The sequence below is a fragment of the Monodon monoceros genome, unplaced genomic scaffold (genome assembly GCF_005190385.1).
Source record: "Monodon monoceros isolate NGI ecotype Baffin Bay Population unplaced genomic scaffold, NGI_Narwhal_1 Super_Scaffold_19, whole genome shotgun sequence".
Lineage (NCBI taxonomy): Eukaryota > Metazoa > Chordata > Mammalia > Artiodactyla > Monodontidae > Monodon > Monodon monoceros.
This window is the reverse complement of record NW_021703775.1, coordinates 8,054,635-8,071,152: the sequence shown is the minus strand read 5'-3', so window position 1 is coordinate 8,071,152 and position 16,518 is coordinate 8,054,635. Positions and strand designations below refer to the sequence as shown.

The following is a 16,518-nucleotide window of genomic DNA, read 5'->3' as shown; positions in this document are numbered from 1 at the left end:
AGTACTGCTACTCCAGCTTTCTTTTGATTTCCATTTGCATGGAATATCTTTTTCCATCCCCTCACTTTCCATCTGTATGTGTCCCTAGGTCTGAAGTGGGTCTCTTGTAGACAGCATATATACGGGTCTTGTTTTTGTACCCATTCAGCCAGTCTATGTGTTTTGGTTGGAGCATTTACATTTAAGGTAATTATCGATATGTATGTTCCTATTACCATTTTCTTAACTGTTTTAGGTTTGTTATCCTAGGTCTTTTCCTTCTCTTGTGTTTCCTGCCTAGAGAAGTTTCTTTAGCATTTGCTGTAAAGCTGGTTTTGTGGTGCTGAATTCTCTTAGTTTTTGCTTATCTGTAAAGGTTTTAACTTCTCTGTTGAATCTGAGTGAGATTCTTGCTGGGTAGTGTAATCTTGGTTGTAGGTTCTTCCCTTTCATCACTTAAAATATGTCCTGCCACTCCCTTCTGGCTTGCAGAGTTTCTGCTTAAAGATTAGCTCTTAACCTTATGGGGATTCCCTTGTATGTTATTTATTGTTTTTCCCTTCCTGCTTTTAATATTTTTTCTCTGTATTTAATTTTTGATAGTTTGATTAATATGTCTTGGCATGTTTCTCCTTGGGTTTATCCTGTATGGGACTCTGCACTTCCTGGACTTGATTGACTATTTCCTTTCCCATATTAGGGAAGTTTTCAAGTATAATCTCTTCAAGTATTTTATCAGTCCCTTTCTTTTTCTCTTCTTTTCTGGTACCCCTATAATTCAAATGTTGGTGTGTTTAATGTTGTCCCAGAGGTCTCTGAGACTGTCCTCAATTCTCTTCATTATTTTTCTTTATTCTGCTCTGCAGTAGTTATTTCCACTATTTTCCAGATCACTTATCCGTTCTTCTGCCTCAGTTATTCTGCTATTGATTCCTTCTAGAGAATTTTTAATTTCATTTACTGTGTTGTTCATCATTGTTTGTTAGCTCTTCATTCTTCTAGGTCCTTGTTAAACATTTCTTCTATTTTCTCCTTTCTATTTCCAAGATTTTGGATCATCTTTACTGTTATTACTGTGTGTTCTTTTAGAGGTAGACTTCCTGTTTCCTCTTCATTTGTTTGGTCTGGTGGGTTTTTACCTTACTCCTTCATCTGGTGTGTGTTTCTCTGTCTTCTCATTTTACTTAACTTACTGTGTTTGGGGTCTCCTTTTCACAGGCTGCAGGTCTGTAGTTCCCGTTGTTTTTAGTGTCTGTCCCCAGTGGCTAAGGTTGGTTCAGTGGGTTGTGTAGGCTTCTTGGTGGAGGGGACTAGTGCCTGTGTTCTCGTGGATGAGGCTGGATCTTGTCTTACTAGTGGGCAGGACCGCATCCAGTGGTGTGTTTTCGGGTGTCTGTGACATTATTACGATTTTAGGCAGCCTCTCTGCTAATTGGTGGGGTTGTGTTCCTGTCTTGCTAGTTGTTTGGCATAGGGTGTCCAGCACTGTAGCTTGCTGGTCATTGAGTGGAGCTGGGTCTTAGCGTTGAGATGGAGATCTCTGGGAGAGCTTTCACCATTTGATATTCCATGGAGCTGGGAGGTCTCTGGTGGACCAATGTCCTGAACTCAGCTCTCCTATCTCAGAGGCACAGGCCTGAGACCTGGCTGGAGCACCAAGACCCTGTCAACCACATGGCTCAGAAGAGAAGGGAGAAAAATAGAAAGAAAAACATAAATAAAATAAAATAAACGTATTAAAGTAAAATATTTTTAAAAATTATTAAAAAAAAATTAAAATGTAATTTAAAAAAAGAAAGAAAGAAGAGAGCAACCAAACCAAGAAACAAATCCACCAATGATAAGTGCGAAAAACTATACTAAAAAAAAACGGACAGACAAAACCCTAGGACAAATTGTAAAAGGAAAGCTCTACAGACAAAATCACACAAGGAAGCATACACATACACACTCAGAAAAAGAGAAAAAGAAAAAAAAATACATATATATATTTAAAAAAAAAAAGGAGGAAGAGCAACCAAATCAATAAACAAATCTACCAGTGATAATAAACTCTAAATACTAAACTAAGATAAACATAAAACCAGGAACAAATTAGATGCAGGAAGCAAACCCCAAGTCTACAGTTGCTCCCAAAGTCCACTGCCTCAATTTTGGGATGAGTGGTTGTCTATTCAGGTATTCCACAGATGCAGGTACATCAAGTTGATTGTGGAGATTTAATCTGCTGCTCCTGAGGCTGCTGGGAGAGATTTCCCTTTCTCTTCTTTGTTCCCACAGCTCCTGGGGTTCAGCTTTGGATTTGGCCCGGCCTCTGCATGTAGGTCACCTGAGGGCATCTGTTCCCGCTCAGACAGGACGGGGTTAAAGGAGCCGCTGATTCGGGGGCTCTGGCTCACTCAGGCTGGGGGGAGGTAGGGGTACGGATGTGGGGTGAGCCTGCGGCGGCAGAGGCCAGCGTGACGTTGCACCAGCCTGAAGCGTGCCATGTGTTCTCAGGGAAGTTGTCCCTGGATCATGGGACCCTGGCAGTGGCGGGCTGCACAGGCTTCTGGGAGGGGAGCTGTGGAGAGTGACCTGTGCTTGCACACAGGCTTCTTGGTGGCGGTAGCAGCAGCCTTAGCGTCTCTGCAGTCCACGCTGATAGCCGCGGCTCGTCCCTGTCTCTGGAGCTCATTTAGGCAGTGCTCTGAATCCCCTCTCCTCACGCACCCTGTAACAATGTTCTCTCGTCTCTTCGGCAGCTCCAGACTTTTTCCCGGACTCCCTCCCGGCTAGCCGTGGTGCACTAACCCGCTTCAGGCTGTGTTCCCGCAGCCAACCCCAGTCCTCTCCCTGGGATCCGACCTCTGAAGCCCAAGCCTCAGCTCCCAGCCCCCACCCGCCCCGGCGGGTGAACAGACAAGCCTCTTGGGCTGGTGAGTGCTGGTCGGCACTGATCCTCTGTGCGGCAATCTCTCTGCTTTGCCCTCCGCACCCTTGTTGCTGCGCTCTCCTCCGTGGCCCCGAAGCTTCCCCCTGCGCCACCTGCAGCCTCCGCCCGCGAAGGGGCTTCCTAGTGTGTGGGAACCTTTCCTCCTTCACAGCTCCCTCCCAGAGGTGCAGGTCCCATCCCTATTCTTTTGTCTCTGTTTTTCCTTTTTTCTTTTGCCCTACCCAGGTACGTGGGGAGTTTCTTGCCTTTTGGGAAGTCTGAGGTCTTCTGCCAGCATTCAGTAGGTGTTCTGTAGGAGTTGTTCCACGTGTAAATGTATTTCTGGTGTATCTGTGGGGAGGAAGGTGATCTCCACGTCTTACTCCTCCACCATCTTGAAGGTCTCCTTGTAAACTATCTTTTCAATGGTAGCTGTCTCCTGATCTGTTGGCCTCACTATACCTGAATAATAATAATACCTACATTTCAAAACAACCCTATCTGTGCATGTGAGAGAGTTTGTGTCTCTTGTAGAGAGAGACCAGCTACTTATGTGGTAACAAGGAGAATGACTGAGTTCTTTCCTAAGTCAGCCTGTCTAAAATGGGTAAAATGCCCACTCTTGAGCATTTGTTCTCAAATTTAGCTGCTCATCATATTGGCCTGGGAGACGTGGGCTTCACCTTGCAGGCTGATTTTGCACAGTAGAGGGGAGTCTGGGAATATGCAGTTAGGCTTTCACTTTGCAAAGCCTTTCACTACCTAGGAATCTTGATTAAAATGCAGATATCTTGACCACAGTCCCAGAGATTCTGATTTTCAGGGTCTAGGGAGGAACAGGGATATGCATTTTTAACAGGATCCCTGGTGATTCTGAAGACCAGTGCTCTGGCTTCTCATAAAGCGCTTTGAAATCTTTTAACAGCAGGTGCTTGGCTTCAATTCTGGGCTCTTGAAACCCCCAAATACAGAAGGGGCTTACTGCCCCCACTTTTGCTAGTGGAGAGAGAAAAACCCAGCTGGCAGGGCCACCTTTCTTGCTGATCCTCTGCTCAGCTCATGTGGGACACTCTCTGGGAAGGTGAGAGGCCAGGGAGTAATTTAACACGGGAGAAGCTGCAGTTCAGCCCCTGACTTTCAGGTCGTGCTCCGTGGAGAGCGGATTCTGCAGAAGAGGACGGGGTACACCCGGGCCCTTCTGTCCCTCCTCTAGTCCTGGGAAGTGAGGCCAACCCACGACCAGCAGTGCCCCTGCCTACTCTGCTACCTGCCAGCCCACCTCCTCCCGGGGGTCCTGGATGGTCTCAGTGCATCTTTTGCTGTTGAGCCCCAGCTGAAGAGCAGTTATTATCAAACTGTAAAGGGCGTGTCCTCAGCATTTCAGCTTGCAGGGAGGCTGGACTCTGTGTCCCCCGGTGCCTGAGGCTGTGTCTGGACAGAGCCACCAGCTCTCAGACACAGCGCTACACTCTTCAGACTTTCCAAAGAGCCTGACTTAATCGTGATTTGCTTTCTGCACAGGCGAGGCTGTATTAGCCAGAGGAAATGTCTGCCCTGTTCTTCAGAGTAGAAAATTCTGGGCAAAGGCCTTTGGCACTCAGAGTGTGAGGCCTGTCAGGACAAACCTTGATCATCCCCCTGTCTGTCCTGCAGGGAGGTCGTGGTGAGACAGGTGGGGACCTGGGACCCTTTACTGCAGTGCCTGCAGCTGGACAAACGTCTCCTCCAGCAACAGAATACAGAGGAACTCTAAGGGACTAAAAATAACTGCATGCATGGGTAGTCGGGGCAAATTATGAACAATAAAATACAAAAAGGCCAAAACCCAGCTGCCATTTCTGAGGGCCTGGGAGCAAAAGCAGGGTCCTGAGCATGATCCCTGGGCACGGCGCCACCAAGGGGGTGGGTAGACCACCTAGGCCCCCCCTCCAGCCCCACCCACTGATCCGCCTCCACCTTCACTGCTTAGCAAGGGAACCTGCTACTTGTTTTCATGCCCTTGTGCTGCAGCAAGAGTACCAATAAAGCCTTGCCGGAATTTCTCTGGCCTCTTTTATCAATTTCTATTGATTAAAGAGTCTGAGAACCCAGGTTGGTAACAATGGGATGAAGGAAACTGGGCATTTCTGTTTTGGAGGAAGCCCCTGCTTTCATTGTCCCAGTGTCACCTGAAACCCTTTAGAAATAGATGAGACTGAGGCCTTCTATGGCCCAGGCAAGGCCCACAGACCTCTCCCGCCATCTGCCCATCCTTCTGTCCATCCCAGCTCACGTTTCAGGATTCTTTTTGTGTCATGAGTGGCGATAGGCAGGGATGGTACTCTTGAGAGGCCGGAGGAGCAGTACTCAGAGATCTCCTCTGCCATCTGAAAGAAATTTCCTGCTATTACTGATTTTTTGGATTCCAGACAACTGGCTTTGAGGGTGCAATTTAGCCCATCATCACCTGGAACACTATACCAGTGCTTAAAAAATTTTTTTTAAATTGAAATACAGTTGATTTCCAATGGTGTGTTAGTTTCAGGTATACGGCAAAGTGATTCAGTTTTATACACATACATGTGTATATATGTATACATGTGTATATATATACATATTCTTTTTTAGATTCTTTTCCATTAGAGGTTATTACAAGATATTGAGTATAGTTCCCTGTGCTCTACAGTAGGTCCTTGTTGGTTATCTATTTTATATACAGTAGTGTACATATTTTAATCCCAAACTCCTAATTTATGCCTCCCTCCCTTCCCCCTTTGGTCACTATAAGTTTGTCTTCTATGCTATGAGTCTATTTCTGTTTTGTGAATAAGTTCATTTGTATCTTTTTTTAGATTCCACGTATAAGTGATATCGTATGATATTTGTCTTTGTCTGACTTCACTTCGTATGATCATCTCTAGGTCCATCCATGTTGCTGCAAATGGCATTACTTCATTCTTTTTTATGGCTGAGGAATATTCCATTGTGTATATGTGCCACATCTTCTTTATCCATTCCTCTGTCAGTGGACATTTAGGTTGCTTCCATGTCTTGACTGTTGTGAATAGTGCTGCTATGAACATTGGTACATGAGCGCTTTTTTAGCTTCAAGCTGCTTATGAATCCCCTGGGGATCTTGTTAAAGTGCATATTCTGACTCGGCAGATCAGGTGGGGCCCGGGGAATGTGCATCCCTAGCCAGCTCCCAGGTGCTGCTGCTGCTCCTAGGACCACACTCTGAGAGGCTGCCTTAAAAACGTGCCCACACTGAGTTCTTTTCATTAGTGCTGATGCTCAGGTCCTGGGGAGGTGTGTATTTGCCAAGTGAAAGTTGACTGAAGCCCATCAGCAGTGGGCAGATGAGCCAACGCTGCCTCTTGTCACCAGCTTTCAACAGTGAACCCGCAGGGCTCTGGGCACTGTTGGGCCCCTCATTAGCCTCTGGGCTTGTCCAAACTGTGTTTACATGATTGAACCCTGGGAACAAAAGGATAAGTCTAAGCACAGGGTATCATTTTTCCAGGGTCGATAAATACCATTTGGTTGAGCTAAGTATCCTCTCATGAACAGAAGAGTCGTCAGTTAAAATCCCAATGGCTCTGCAATTCTCTGGTGTCTTCCACCTTCCTGTCTTTTATTTGTGGGACTTGACAAGGCACAGGGAAAAGCAGTGAACACTTGGAAGATGCCTAGCACCACGGAAGAGCAAGTTCCCAGTCTTGGGAGGATGAATAGTTAATGCGCAGATACCACTTACTAGCCTGAGGTGGCATATCTCTTCCTGTTTCAGATTCCATGCATTTGCAGAGAGAACAGAGTGCGTGGAACTTCCTGCCTTCCCCATTAAGGATGGCGACAGTGTAATTACTTGGAATTCAAGGAAACTGAAAGGAAAACTCCCTCCAGGTACCTGGGATGGAAAAGAAACAGTGTACTTTATGTCTTAATAACTTCAGATGATCCCTAGCCTTAGCTCTAGGGCAGGACTCACCGTACCTTTTGTATTATTCCTGTGGTGCAAGGGCGGAGTTCATGGATGTCAGTGGGGAATTTGGCAGCCTGGCAACCAGGCATAAGTGTATTACCTAGGGAAGTGGCCTCAGTGAGATGTGTTTCCTAACTTGGGAAACTTCTGGAGACCTGGCCCCAGGCGTGTCAGCGCACTCTTAGTTCTTGGCAAGGCAGAGCTGCTCTGTTGCCCAGGTTGGCTGGAAGCTGTAGCGAGGATGCCCTCACTTCTTGTGGGTTTTCTGTTGCTTCTCCATCAGTGATGGCGGTGTTTCTAGATGCACATGAGGGATGGACCTGCCTCTTGTGAGGGCCAAGGCCACACAGGAACCTCTATGGAGGCTGAATGAACTTCCCCTTTCATTCAAAGGATGTGATCAGAGAGTTTAACAGGCGTAGAGAACGAGGTCAGGAAATAAGTGAGAAATAGTACTGTGATTCGGGAAACCAGCACTAGAAGGTTCCTCAGAAAGCAGGAGATGGGAGTTTCTTCGGGGAGCTGATGAAATTGCCAAGTGCCAAATACACTGAGTAAACGCCGCCGAGAAGAGCAGGGACGGCAGCTCCTGTGGGACTGTGACATGATGCAGCGCGGGGGTAGTTAGAAGTCTGAGAAAGCCCATCCCCACCTCCACCTTCCTGCTCGTTTTTACTAATCAACAGAAGGATTTCTAGCTTCAAACAAGGCAGGAATTACTCTTTGGGGGTTATTTGGGGCTGGGGGAGAAGCTGCAGGGTACACGTGCTTGCAAGTTTTCTCTGTTTACATAACAGTGTTGCAAAGGCTCCTGGGAGAAGGGCCCTGGGACTGGGTAGGAGGCATTTGCAATCCCCGGCTAGGGGGTCAGGTGGAGACCCAGGCAGGGGGTTGAATCACAGAGTGTGTCCTAGACACACACTTTGTGGATTCAGATTCTTAGTGCCCCAAAGCAGAGCTGAGGAGAGGTTCCCGTCGAGCTCGTCAGGGCCGCTGCCTTAGGTAACTTACAGGTTTGCTCTGATGGTGAGGTGGACATTTCCAGGGAATTTGAGAAAATGTCAACTGATAAGCAAGATTGATGCTAATCTAAGAAAAAAAGTAATTTAGGATGTATGCCATGCCTTTGAAAGTAATTTACAAGATTAAGCCTAGTGGGCAATGAATCAATGAAGTTAAAGAATGTGAGATGTCACCAGCTCCCCAAGGTGTGCCAATGACCATAAATGGGGTTTCATTTGGGCCTATGTGTTCCTTGGCAACTTAGTTATAGAGGGAAGCATGTCTGGCTGCATAGCTTACATTTTCAACAACCACCGTCTTTCCAACCCCTGTGAAGCATACGAATCAAATTACAGATAAAAACATTTTTCTTAGAATGAAATGCTCAGAGCGTGGCCTGCCATTCTAATGCCATTTCAGTGATCACATGTTCTGAATTTGGGAAGCGTGTCCCAGATCCTAAATATGTGATCTTGTCTCCTCAGTCCATCAGAACGTCCCAGGAATGCCAACATTTCAGAGCCTACCTCTCCCACTCAAAAACTGGCCAGAAATCCTTGAGACGATTTTTGTTTGGAAAATGTGTGGTTTTCAACCTCACTCGGGCTCAGAGGCAGTTCTCCAGTCTTTCCCTAATCAGTTTCCCCTCCCTGCTTCTCCATCATTTGTCTCAAGCATTTATCAGTATGAGTTTCCTCTAGTTTGGGAAGGGAGGGTGTCTCCTCGGGAGATAATTTTGCCTTTGGTTGTGTAGAAAAGACAGACTATCAAGTGAGGGGCTAGAGAAGCATTGCTCAGAGAAGTGAACTGGCAACTGAAAGAAATGTCCTGCTGTTTCTGACTTTGAGGTTTCTAGATAGTTGGCTTTTTAGCCTGTGAGTTACCATCACCCCATGTACCACATCAATGCAAAAAACCTCTGTAGTCAAAATAATAGTTTTAAAAATTGTTGTGAAATGTACATAACATAAAATTTACCATTGTAACCATTTCTAAGTGTTAAGTATATTCCCTAAATTCAGTAGTGAGGTGGCAAGTACATTCACCTTGTTGTGCAACCCAGTCTCCAGAACTCTCTCCATTTCGGAAAATTGAAACTCTGTACCCATTAAACAACTTCCCATTTGTCCCTCCCCACAGCCCTCAGCACTTAACATCCTACTTTCTGTCTCTGAATCTGACCACTCTAGATGCCCCATATAAGTGGAGTCATACAATACGTGTCATTTTGTGACTGGCTTACTTTATTTAGCATAATGTTCTCAAGGTTCATCCATGTCATAGCATGAGTCAGAATTTCCTTCCTTTTAAGGGCTGAATAATATTCTTGTGTGTGTGTGTGTGTGTAGGGTGCAATATCTCATACTATCTCATGACATGATCCCAGCCATCCACATCTCCTGAAGCAAATCTCTCTGTTTCTAGAAAGGAATGGCTTCTCACCTGCATGAGGGTGGGGCTAGAGCAGTGGCTTGCACCGGGATCCCAGGACATTGGCAGCACTTGGCCGGGTGGGTCATAATCTCAGGCTCCCAGGAGTTGAGTTCATGAACCTGGGCACTGAGTAGACTTCTCCCCTTTCCCTTCCAGGGATGACTTTCTGCCTTAGAAATTCTGCTTTCTTCCGGCGCAGGCTCCATTCCGTGTAGGAATGCTCCATCAGCCTCGGATGGATTCCCCTCACTGGGGGGAGCAGGATCTGTGATTTAGATGTAAGAAGGGTGGGGGATCTAATATGGCAGGTGATGCTGACCTGAAGCTGTAGCTCTACACTCTTCCTCCTCATGGCCATCCTTCCCCTTGGCTTTCCGCCCAGAGTTGGGTGGGTCCCTGCTCATGTTTATATTCACGGGGCATACAGCAGGGGGGTGGCTGCTCTGTTGTGTAGCCAGCACCTTCCATGTAGGTGTCCTTGCCTCTTTCTCTGTTTAAGTACTCTCCTTGACTATTTACTGGGGAGGGGAAAGGGTGCCAACAGAGCCTAGATTGCTATGGGACCAGAGTGATGATGCTACCTCTGAGCTCCTCTGAGCCACCCAGTCCCCTGAAGTTTGGCTTTCCTTCCCCGTTAATGAGTGTGGGTTCTCTTCACAGTCTCTGTGTACTGTGAAATATTCATCTCACTTATAAGCAAAATAAAACAGAGGCATGTTGACTTTCCCCGAACTCCAGTCATTTTTCCTTGAAAAGATTTCTCTCCAGGACTGAGCAACACTTTCTCCATTCTTGCCCTGGGTCTGGGCTCTCCCTCCCCCACAGTCTCCTAGCAGTCCTGATGGGCAGGTAGCAGGGGTCTCCTTGTCTTGACACCTGGCTTGTAGAGATCTGGGGACAGTCTCGGAGTTTGGAGTAGAGAAAGGTTTACTGCAGGGACACACAAGGAGATGGGTGGCTTGTGCCGAAAAAACCCCAAACTCCTTGAAGGGTTTCAGCAAAGCACTTTTAAAGGCCAGGTGAGGGAGGGGTGTGGTTAGTTGTTGCAGACTTCTTGGTGTTGGATTCCTTTGCTCTTGCAGCTGTCCACATAGGTCAGGTTCCTGTAAACCTCCAACAAGGCAAATGTTATTCTCTGTTCTGCAACTTTTTATCTCTGTGTGAATGGACTCTTAAAGGTCAGAGCCCTGAGAGTAGGCTATCCTGTATACTTCAGGCTATACGCAACATTCTCTTACAAAAGGTGCAGAGCCAGCATGATTAAGCACAAGCAACAAAGCACAACGGGTTAAAGTAAAAGGAACAGATCTAACATGGAGTCAGATTTGTTCTTCCTGTTACAGTGTCAGCCAGGGCTTGCCACAGTGATGGTCTTCATCTGTCCTGTCTAGTAGAGCTATGGCTACTGCTGCTGCTGAAATAGTCCTTCTTTCCTCAGAGTCTGAAATAGTGGCCTGAAAATCATCTTCTCCACCCCTCTATTTCTGGGTCTTCTCAGGGAGTCAGGGAAACTCATCATTTAAGCAAACTCCAACAAGTGGCCTTTTTGCTGATTGCTTTGTGTCTGATCAGGACTTAAACGTATTCCGTGATATTCTTTGAAACTCTGTTTCATCCCAGGCCACTGGTGTTCCCCAAGTCAGCAGTGACTTCTGAGAGGCCACACCCCTCAGCACTCCAGTTCCTCCTGGGTTACAGCCATCCACTGGAGATGAACTGGCTCCGGTGTAATGGTTTGTGGGGGGACACTGCCCACTGCCCCTGGCAGGCTCAAGTGAGGCCCCCTAGGTGGCAGATATGAATGTCTGGTCACAAAAACAAGTCCAGCCAGACACTTTCTTTGATTTCTAGAATTCAGTTTAATTTTTGATTCCAGTGCCCTTCTATCCCAGTGGATTGCGGGGAAATGAACCCCAGTCATTCCCAGGGACTCCTCCTGAGCTTTTCCCACAGCTTGGAGATCCTAGGCAGTGCTAAGGCATCGGGAGGGGTCTCTAGTAATTAGAAATCTCTTCCTGCAAACCGCCCTATAAATGCCCATTGTCCCCGTCTCACGGCCACTCCAGGTTGAGCAGTTCTCTGCTGCTCCCGTGCTGGCTTTGGATGTGGGAGTCGTTTGCAGACTCTGCCCCACCCCCGTTCTCCCTGTGCCTTGCTCCCAAGGTGCTGCAAAGACACGGAGCCAGTTCCCACCCTCTCCTGGGATGCTCTCCTCCTCTCCCCCAAGCCAAGGGGAACGTCCTTCTAATCTGGGATGACTCCTCTCTACCTCCTGCTTCTTAAAGCTGCCTGCTCTGTAAACCCCAGTGCCTCTCCTCAGGGGTTAGGCTTAAAAGGAAAAAGCCAGAATGTCTTGCAGCCTGTTTCACCTTTCTGCTCTGCCTTCTTTGGGACAAGGAGAGAATGGCTGCTTGAATGTGGAGGGAGTGGGTAGGGAAGAGAAAGTATAGGGAGAACAGATTACCATCAAAAATATGATCCAACGACACGCATAAATACGACCTTTTTATAAGAGTGAAACCCTAACCCCAGGATGGGTTTTCTGTGGAGGTAGATAATATAACTAGTTACTTTGTTTTTTGATTTTATAAAATAACACTTCAGGAATCAATGCTGGAGAATGGAAAATGGAGAGTTCGTGTGTTGTTAAGTTGGTGCCACATGTAGCTTTGGAGCTGCTCTGTTAAATATGGGAGCCACTGACCACATGTGGCTACTGAGCATGGAAATGTGAGTCCGATTTGAGATGTGCTGTAAGTTTAAAATACACCCTGGATTTCAAAGACTGAGTGAGGAAAACATGTAAATTATGGCATGAGTAGTTTCTAGTATAGATTATATGTCACAATGATAATAGGAACATATGGGTTATATCAAATATATTAATAAAATTAAGTTTTTTCTAAGATTTGGCTACTAGAAAATTGGAAATTATACTTGTGGTTCACCTACCATTGAATTAGTATTGGATAGCGCTGCTCTAGAGCCATATGCTAGCTGCCCCGTCGATTAAGTAGCTGTGTAACTTTGGGAAAGTCATTTAACCTTTCTGCTTCCTTTCCTCATCTATAAAATGGGAAAAATAGATTGTTATTATTATATTTTATGTTATATTAGTTGTGTTAAATGATGAGGAGGCAGAGAGGAATAAGGCTCTGTCCTATGTTCAATGAACGCAAATGCAGTAAAATCAAGAGCCTGGGCTTTGGAGTCAGGCCTGGGTTCGGATTTGTCACTTAGCTGTGTGATCGTGGTTGAGGCACTTAACTAATCTGAGCTTTAGCTTTCTTAGTTATGAATGGGGATGATGATGTTTACCTTATGGGTTGTTAGGAATATATATATATATATATGCGTGTGTGTATATATGAGTATATGTGTGTATACACTGTATGAAACACTGTGTGTATACACACACACACACACACACACACACACACACACACACACAGTGTTTTATGTAGTACCTGGCTCATGGTTAGCCAGTCAATAATTATAACTGCTGTTACTGCCATGACCATCATCCTGTGGGTTACCCTACTGTTATTACTACTAGGTAAGCAACTTAAGGACTAAGTTCTTCTCCCGTTGTGGAGCAACAGGCTCCGGACGCGCAGGCTCGGTGGCCATGGCTTGCGGGCGCAGCCGCTCCGTGGCATGTGGGATCTTCCTGGACCGGGGCACAAACCTGTGTCCCCTGCATCGGCAGGCGGACTCTCAACCACTGTGCCACCAGGGAAGCCCTTAAAGACTAAGTTTTTTTTATCACCTTTACTTTTCTTCTGTCATCCCAATTCCCATGTTTGTTTTAGTTTTAATATTTCTGCTGTTAAGTACATTCTGTTCTCACTTGTAGTCCATCTCCTTTGGTTTCCCCAGCCACCTCTTGGTTGGCTAAAATTTATCTTCTAATAGTTTCCTCAAGGAGGGAATCAGAGGAACAATATTCCCAGGGTTTCCAAATGTTCTTTTCTACGTTTTTATACTTAAAGGACAGCTTGGCTGGATAGAACGCCCTTGGCTCACTTTTTGTTTGTCTTGTGTGTGTTATGGGTGGTGCTGCAGTGTCTTCTCATAGTGTGTGCTGCTGAGAAGAAATCCAAGGCCAACTTGATTTTTTTCTTTTGTAAGTGACTTTACCTTTTTGCCTGGTTGCTCAGAGGTTTCTTTTATTCCACCAGCTTTATTGAGATAAAATTGACATATAGTATTGAGAAAATTTAAGGTGTACAATGTAATACACATATATATTGTGAAATGATTATCACAGTAAGCTTAGTTAATGCATCCATCACCTCACATAATTACGTTTTTTTGCGTGTGGTGAGAACATTCAATTAGAAACCTTCAAGTGTATAATACTGTATTGTTAAATATAGTCACCACACTGTACATTAGATCCCCAGGACTTACTCATCTAGTAACTGAAAGTTTGCACCCTTTGGCCAATTTCTCCCCATTTCTCTCAGCCCCAGCCCCTGGCAACCACCATTCTACTCTCTCTTTCTATGAGTTTGGCTTTTTTTGTTTCCACATATAAGTGAGATCATACAGTATTTGTCTTTCTCTATCTGGCTTATTTCACTTAGCATAATGCCCTCAAGGTCCATCCATGTTGTTGCAAATGACAGGATTTCCTTCTTTCTCATGGATGAGTAATATTACATTGATATACTTCAAATTTTTGTACCCATAAAAAATATATAAAATCACATTTTCTTTATCCATTCATCTGTCAGTGGATGCTTCGGTTACTTCCATGTCTTGAATATTGTAAATAATGCTGGAATGAACATGGTTGTAGATATCTCTTCAAAATAGTAATTTCATTTCATTTGGGCATATACCCAGAAGTGGGATTGCTGGATCATATGGTAGTTCTATTTTCAATTTTTTTGAGGAACCTCCATCCTGTTTTCCATAGTGGCTTCACCAATTTACACTTCGCACCAACAGGGCACAAAGGTTCCCTTTTCTCTACCTCCACACCAACACTGTTGTCTCTTGTCTTTTTGATAGTAGCCATTCTAACAGGTGTGCGGGGATATCTTTTGCATTTCCCTGGTAATTAGTGACGTTGAGTACCTTCCCATGTATCTGTTGGCCATTTGTATGTCTTTTCTGGAAAAATATCTATTCAAATCCTTTGTCCATTTTAATTGGATTGTTTGTATTTTGCTATTAAGTTGTATGAGTTCCTTATATATTTTGCATATTAACTTCCTCTAAGATAGATGGTTTGTAAATATTTACTTCCATTCTGTAAGTTGACTTTTATTTTGCTGATTGTTTCTTTTGCTGTGCAGAAGATTTTGAGTTTGATGTAGCCCCACTTGTTTATTTTTGCTTTTGTTGCTTGCTCTATTGGTGTCATATCCAAAAAAATTGTTGCCAAAACCAGTATCAAGGAGCTTTTCCCCTATGTTTTCCTCTAGTATTTTACAGTTTCAAGTCTTATGTTTAAGTCTTTAATCTGTTTCAAGTTAATTTGGTGAGTGGTATAATATAGGGGTCCAATTTCATTCTTCCGCATGGGCATATTCAGTTTTTCCAACACCATTTATTGAAGAGACTGTAATTTTTCTGTTGAGGATTCTTGGCTCCCTTGTCAGGTATTAGTTTTCTGTATATGCATGGGTTTATTTCTGGGTTCTTTATTCAGTTCCATTGGTCTGTGTGTCACTTTTATGCCAGTACCATATTGTTTTGATTACTATTGTGTTGTAATAGAGCTTGAAATCAGGAATCATGATGCCTCCAGCTTTGTTCTTATTTCCCAGGATTGCTTTGGATATTCAGGGTCTTATGTGGTTCCATATGAATTTTAGGATTGTTTTTTCTTTTCTGTGAAAAATGCCTTTGGAATTTTAAAAAATTAATTGATTAATTTAATTTTTGGCTGCGTTGGGTCTTCGTTGCTACTCACGGGCTTTCTCTAGTTGCAGCGAGCGGGGGCTACTCTTCATTGCAGCGCATGGGCTTCTCATTGCGGTGGCTTCTCTTGTTGGGAGCACAGGCTCTAGGCGCGCGGGCTTCAGTAGCTGTGGCACGTGGGCTCAGTAGTTGTGGCTCGCGGGCTCTAGAGCACAGGATCAGTAGTTGTGGCGCATGGGCTTAGTTGCTCCACGGCATGTGGGATCTTCCCGGACCAGGGCTCGAACCCCTGTCCCCTGCATTGGCAGGCAGATTCTTAACCACTGTGCCACCAGGGAAGCCCCCTTTGGAATTTTAATAGGAATTGCCTTGAATCTATAGATGACTTTTGGTAATATAGACATTTTAACAATATTAATTATTCTAATCCACATACAAGAGATATTTTTCCATTTATTTGTGTCTTCGTCAATTTATTTTATCAATGTCTTATAATTTGTCAGTGTACAGATCTTTCAACATCTTGGTTAAATTTATTTCTAAGTATTTTATTATTTTTGATGCTATTATAAGTAGGATTGTTTTCTTTATGTCTTTTTCAGATAATTTGTTGTTAGTATATAGAAACACAACTGATTTTTGCCTGTTGAATTTGTGTCCTGCAACTTTACTGCATTTGTTTATTAGTTGTAATAGGTTTTTTGGTGGAGTTTTTAAGATCATATTATCTGCAAACAGAGACTATTTTACTTCTGCCTGTCTGATTTGGATGTATTTATTTATTTTTCTTGCCTGATTGCTCTTGCTGGGACTTCCAGTACTATGCTGAATGGGAGTAGTGAGAGTGGAAACTCTTTTCTTGTTCCTGATCTTAGTGGGAAAGCTTTCAACCTTTCACCACTGAGTATGTTAGCTGTGAGTTTGTCATATATGGTTTTTATTATGTTGAGGTATATTCCTTCTGTACCCAATTTCTTGAGAGTTCACTTCATGTTCATTTATCATGAAAGAATGTTGAATTTTGTGAAATGCTTTTTCTACATCTATTGAGGGAATCATGATTTGATGTATCACATTTATTAATTTGTGTATGTTGAACAATCTTTGCATCCCAGGGATAAATCCTACTTGATCATGGTGTATGAACCTTTTAATGTGATGTTGAATTTGGTTTGCTAGTATTTTGTTGAGAATTTTTGCATACATATTCATTAGTGATATTAGTCTATAATAAACTTTTCTTGTAGTGTCATTATTTGGCTTTGGTATAAGGGTAGTGCTGGCCTCATAAAATGAGCTTGGAAGTGCTCCCTCTTTTTCAGTTTTTTGGAAGAGCTTGAGGAGGATTGGT

General features: G+C 44.3%; 1 protein-coding gene across 1 annotated transcript in view; it reads left to right on the top strand.

Moving 5' to 3' along the window:
* VWA3B (von Willebrand factor A domain containing 3B) overlaps positions 1–16,518 on the top strand; it is a 210,169-nt gene that overhangs the window by 38,756 nt on the left and 154,895 nt on the right. Inside the window, exon 7 of the mRNA XM_029231383.1 lies at positions 6,663–6,778. Coding sequence (XP_029087216.1) covers positions 6,663–6,778 — 116 coding nt within the window. The remainder of the gene's footprint in view (positions 1–6,662; positions 6,779–16,518) is intronic.